Here is a 5,718-nt window from a genome sequence, read left to right on the forward strand (position 1 = left end):
TTTTTTTTTTTTTTTTTTTTTTTAATTATAGGATAATATTTAGATAAAAAAATGTGTTTTGTTTCTATTGGATGGTGAGATTTCAGATATTTTTTACCTAATCCAATTATTTGAGATCAATTATCTTATAGAATCCAAAAATTTATTTAATTTTTAATACCAATTTATCTTTTCAATCTATATATAGAGACTTGTTTTATTCAATTTGGACACACACAAAAAACCCTATCTTTTCTACTATATTTTTTTTTCTATCAGCCTTCATAAACTCTTGTTTGAAATAAAACTATATTTTTGCTCTTAGAATTATTATTTGCAGACAATTTCTATATTTTATTATAAAATAAAAAAAATCTCAATTATTATATAAATTTGTTTAATTTTTAATTATTTTAATTTCATTTGATATTAACTATGATTAATAATATGTGATCACAAAAAAATATATAAATAAGTTGAAAAATATGAAAATAAAAAATTGGTGGGGTAAGATGTTGTAATTTTATTAAACAAAACTATTGTAGAGATTAAAAGTGATGATGTGTTGAATTATGATGTGGAAGAGATAGAAGATGATGTGGAGTATTAAAAATAAAAAAAGTGGGTGTTGTAATTTTAGAACCGTTGTACATAGTGTCAAACGAATCTAACATGATTTCAAATTAAAGTGCAACTGAAAGAAAAAGAAATATAAATAATTGTAAATTATTTTAATAAGCTCGAGATTCTCTTTTTTTTCCGATAATTTCTTATTAATACCCCTTGTGGAAGTTGAACAACAATATTCATTTGGAATTTGATATGGATAATGAAAGGGGAGCTTGTTTAACTAACATTGGTAAGAAAACTAGATTTAGAGGGTGTATTCAAAACAGAATTTTGGAGGATTTATGATTTTTTTTTTAAATCTTATGTTATTAAACTAGTGATTTTAAAATAACATCTCGAATCCACTGTTATTGAATATGAAATTTGTTAAAAATCATTCAAAATCACTCACAATCCACTGTTATTCAGTCAACAATTTGCAAAAATCATAACAAAATCCACTGTTATTCAAATCCAAATTATATATATTTTTTTAAGAAAAACGTAATAGTGATTGTGAGAAACTTTGGGTACATTTTTGTTAGGGAAATCCTATTTAAAAAATCCCACCTTCTAGAATAAATTTTTGAAGGATTGGTTTTGAAAAAAAGCAAATTACAATTTTACAATAAAAACAAATTATGGGCTCTCTCTATCTCTATTATCTCAACCTCTGAGATAATAGTATTGTACCTTTCTATGTTCTCTTATCCTCTCTCGTTTACAAAGGTTTGCAAAGACTAAAGAGTGAATCTTGATTCATTCACGGTGACTTTCTCTGTTCTTGTAATTCATTCACGGTGAGTTTCTCTGTTCTGCTTACGGTGGTGGTTTCGCTCATGAGAATACTCTGGTATGGAGTTATATTTTCTGAGCCACAATTTTGACTTGTTTGGGCTGTTTTTTTTTGTGTGTGTTAATTATAGGCTAGTTGTTAGGTATCTACACTCTCATATCGTAACAAAATATGTGTGGACATGTTTACCTACCTAACACGGATATGATAATGGTCTGTTTGGCCTTACCTTTGAACTGAAACCCATGGTTTACAGTTTTATGGGTGCCCATCATATTCGTAGGCCCAAATTACCCAGAATGCACGACTATTCCTTTATTGGTCTCGCCTTCCGATTCCTAATTCTAGATTTTTTAATAATTTTTATCCGTCTCTACAGGGATTCACTCACAAAGTAAAGTGTTCCCAACCATTGCATCTACTATTTACCATGTTTAGTTTAGTTTTTTTCTTTCTGAAATAGCTTGGGGAACAATCCATCGAACTGTTCATAGCACACTGTATTTCAGAAAATAACAGAACTAAACATGGTAGTAGATGCAATGGTAGGGAACAATTTACTTAGTGAGAAAATCATTCCATCGACATGTTCATAGCACAAGTAATTAGTGTCGTTATTATCGTATCATGCGTTTTATGACAAAAACACGCAATAGTTTGAAACCGGCAAGGCAATTTAGCCTAACAACATGTGTTTTTTTTACTATTACAAATCCATCATTGCGTACTCATGCTATTATTCCCTACGTAGTCCAACCTATTGTCGGCTTTGGAATTTACCCGCGTATTTGGTGAGGGCACTAATGTAATCTTCGTCATACGGTAGTTACCCAATATCTCTAACGTTGTGTAGTTTTTGTGAAAACTGTGGTATTTACTAATATTACCTATTATTTTTTTTATTTCTATTAAAACATTATTTTATTTGATAGAAATAATTAATAAACTAAAAGTTAAGAACAATAATGCATTATAACTCTACTAAAACAAACAATCAAAAATAAACGACAAATAATATGCTTGTGGTTTGGTGGTATTTAGATCTAGATCAAAGCGTAAACTTTCTCTCTCTAAATCAAATTTTCAATATCAACCCAGTTAAAGTAAAACCTTTATAAATTAATACTCTATAAATTAATAAACACTATAAATTAATAAATTTAGCTGGTCCCGACTCAGGACAGTGTAAAAAATAATAAAATTCGATAAGATAATAAAATAATAGTTTTTTTTTAAATCACCATGTATAATATGATCCCAATAATATCATAAATTAATAATCATGTAAATTACACATCTATATATATATATAAAGTTAACTTTGCTCACTTCTCCTTCTTCCACATCAGAATCCATCTAATTATTTTTTGTTTTTGGCATAAAAAATATTATTTTAATATTTATTCATTGCATATTTATTAATTATAATTAATAATAGTAAAATAAATAAATAAACGAATTAACTAAAATTAATTAAATTTAAAAAAGTATAAAAAATAATATAATGTTTTAATAAATAATAAAAATTTTAAAATAGTAAAAATAATACTATAAATTTTTTTTAATAATAATGTTATTATCAAAATTATAACCAAAAATGATTATATTCCAAAATTTAGAATAAGTTTTAGAATGTAAGTAAGATTTTAATGTATGATGGAGTAAAAAAACAAGTTATGTAATATATATTAACATTTTTACAGCAGTTTTGTCAAAGAAGTCTTGAAGTTTAAAGGTATTTACAACCAATGCCATTGTCATTAAAAAAAATTAAAAATTGAAAAAAAATCGAAATAAACAAAATAAGGTATGTAAATCGGTTAAATATCCTCTTATCCATCCAGAAATCTTGACTTCAATATAATGTTCCTAAATTATCTCCATCTCCAAGCCTAATTTTTAGCAAAACATAATCGATTACTCTAATAATATATCTTAAAATAGAGAAATTATTTAGATTCCTAAAATAACTCATAAGGTATATTATCAACTGGAGCAACAATTTTATAACATGATATAAAACATATAACAAATATATATATATATATATATATATAATATCAAATGCTTTTAACCCAAAACATTGGCAAAAACAACATATTAAAAGTACACTATGTTTTTTTTGAGAAGAAGAAGTTGGGATTGCATCACAAAATTAACATCTGCAAATAACATATGAGATTTTAGAAAAATATGTAGCTTGGATTAGTGAATAGATTAAATGTTTCATCATTTAAGCATTCTTGACTTAGTTTGAAATTCTATTATGGCAGATGATGCATTTGGATAACCTCATTGTAGCGACATAACAGTAAAAATGTTCATGAAACTTTGTATATTCACATTTAATGTAGGATATCGATATGTTTAAATGGTCTCTATAATTAGGTCAACGATTGATATTGACGTTAGAATTTTTAAAATTAGGTTTTCATGGGATATGAATATGGAATGAATTCTTTTAAAAATAAAAACTCAGAAGATTGTCGACAATATTATTGCGACACTAGACAATATATGTTATATATAGATTAGTAAAAGAAGTACGACATTTATATAGATTTATCTTTTAATCTTCAAAATATATTCATATTCAATGATTCTTATCGATAAAAAAATTAACTAAAATCCCACGTAAAGTCGCAAATAGATATAACAAAGAAATATTATCTCTGAGTAAAGTAAGTTATATATTTATACTCAAAAGTTGGAATGATTATATTTGAGCTCAACAATTTCTATTGATAAAAAATATTTTAAATTAAAATCTCTCTCGTGCACGGGTACAAATTCTAGTCATAATATATATTCAACTAATATAGCTATATTGATATATATATAGAACATACAATTTAAGTAAACTAATTAATACATTACCTTATGATTTTGGTCAGCATATAATTATAGTCAACCAAATAATTATGTTGCTTCATCTTATCTATGTCACAACAATATATAAGAAAGGTTGGGTAAACATTTTTAATCAAAAACAAAAATGTGAAAATGATTATCAACTTCTCTCCAATAAAAATGGTGGTTACTCTGCTTCTTCTTGCATTTGGCCTTGTCCAGGCTAGATACCCAACTTCATCAACTGAACCATTTCATTCTTTACCAGACAGAAGTGCAAAAATATCAGTGAACCAATATCCCGGTGTGACACATCCATTTTTACCTCCAACACACCCACCACCACCACATAAGAACGTGAAGATATCAACGAACCAATATCCAGGTGTGACACATCCATTTTATCCTCCATCACACGGAAAACATCCACCACCACCACATAAGAATGTGAAGATGTTAACAAACCAATATCCAGGTGTGACACATCCATTTTACCCTCCATCACACGGAAAACATCCACACCACCACATAAGAACGTGAAGATGTCAGCAAACCAATATCCAGGTGTGACACATCCATTTTATCCTCCATCACATGGAAAACATCCACCACCACCACATAAGAACGTGAAGATGTCAGCAAATCAATATCCAGGTGTGACACATCCATTTTTACCTCCAACACACGGAAAACATCCACCACCACCACATAAGTACGTGAAGATGTCAGCAAACCAATATCCAGGTGTGACACATCCATTTCTACCTCCAACACACGGAAAACATCCACCAGCACCACCTAAAAATGTGAAAATGTCACCAAACTCATAATATACATATAGTTTTGTCTTTCTGATTATAAAAATTACGCCCCATAAACTCATAAGTTTTCTAATTAAAATAAATGTAATACATGACAATGTAAAACTTGTTTGGTATTATTGTCCATTTTCTATCATAAATCTATATTACCTATATCATATACATAAAAGTAAGGTTTCACTCTCTTTTTATTAGTCCACTTGGCAATAATTTTAACTAAAAAATACTATATTTATATTAAACTACAAATTAAAAAAATATTTAATCTTGACATTTAAGTCATATGCTAATATAAAACTAAAATCATATAAATTATACATTAACTATATTTCTCCACTCAATTGTATTAAAACAAATAATAAACTAGAATTGTAACTCTCATTTTTTTAAATGTAATTTTCATCATTTCTCTTCCTATAAATACTCATTATTTAATTCTCTCATCCTTTTCCACTATATCTCAATTTTTATTTGTGTGTTTTTTTGTTATTTTTGTTGTATCGGTCTAAAAAGTCAATTTAAAATCATTGTAAAAGCTTAATTCTAAATTTTAATTTTAGAGTTTGTATGATGTGTATATCTTATATTGTTTTTTATTTTATGTTTTTAAAAGGTTTATCTTCATTGTCTATTTTAGATTAGCATCTTATCCCATATATATAT

General features: G+C 27.0%; 1 protein-coding gene across 1 annotated transcript; it reads left to right on the plus strand.

The window, feature by feature from the left end:
* LOC104760633 (extensin-3) lies at positions 4,358-5,191 on the plus strand (the record flags this gene model as incomplete). The annotated part of the gene is given in 2 exon segments (XM_010483593.2): positions 4,358-4,776; positions 4,779-5,191. Coding segments are annotated over 2 exon segments (705 nt in total), but the record flags the coding sequence as incomplete, so codon positions are not given.

Source organism: Camelina sativa, chromosome 18 (assembly GCF_000633955.1).
Source record: "Camelina sativa cultivar DH55 chromosome 18, Cs, whole genome shotgun sequence".
Lineage (NCBI taxonomy): Eukaryota > Viridiplantae > Streptophyta > Magnoliopsida > Brassicales > Brassicaceae > Camelina > Camelina sativa.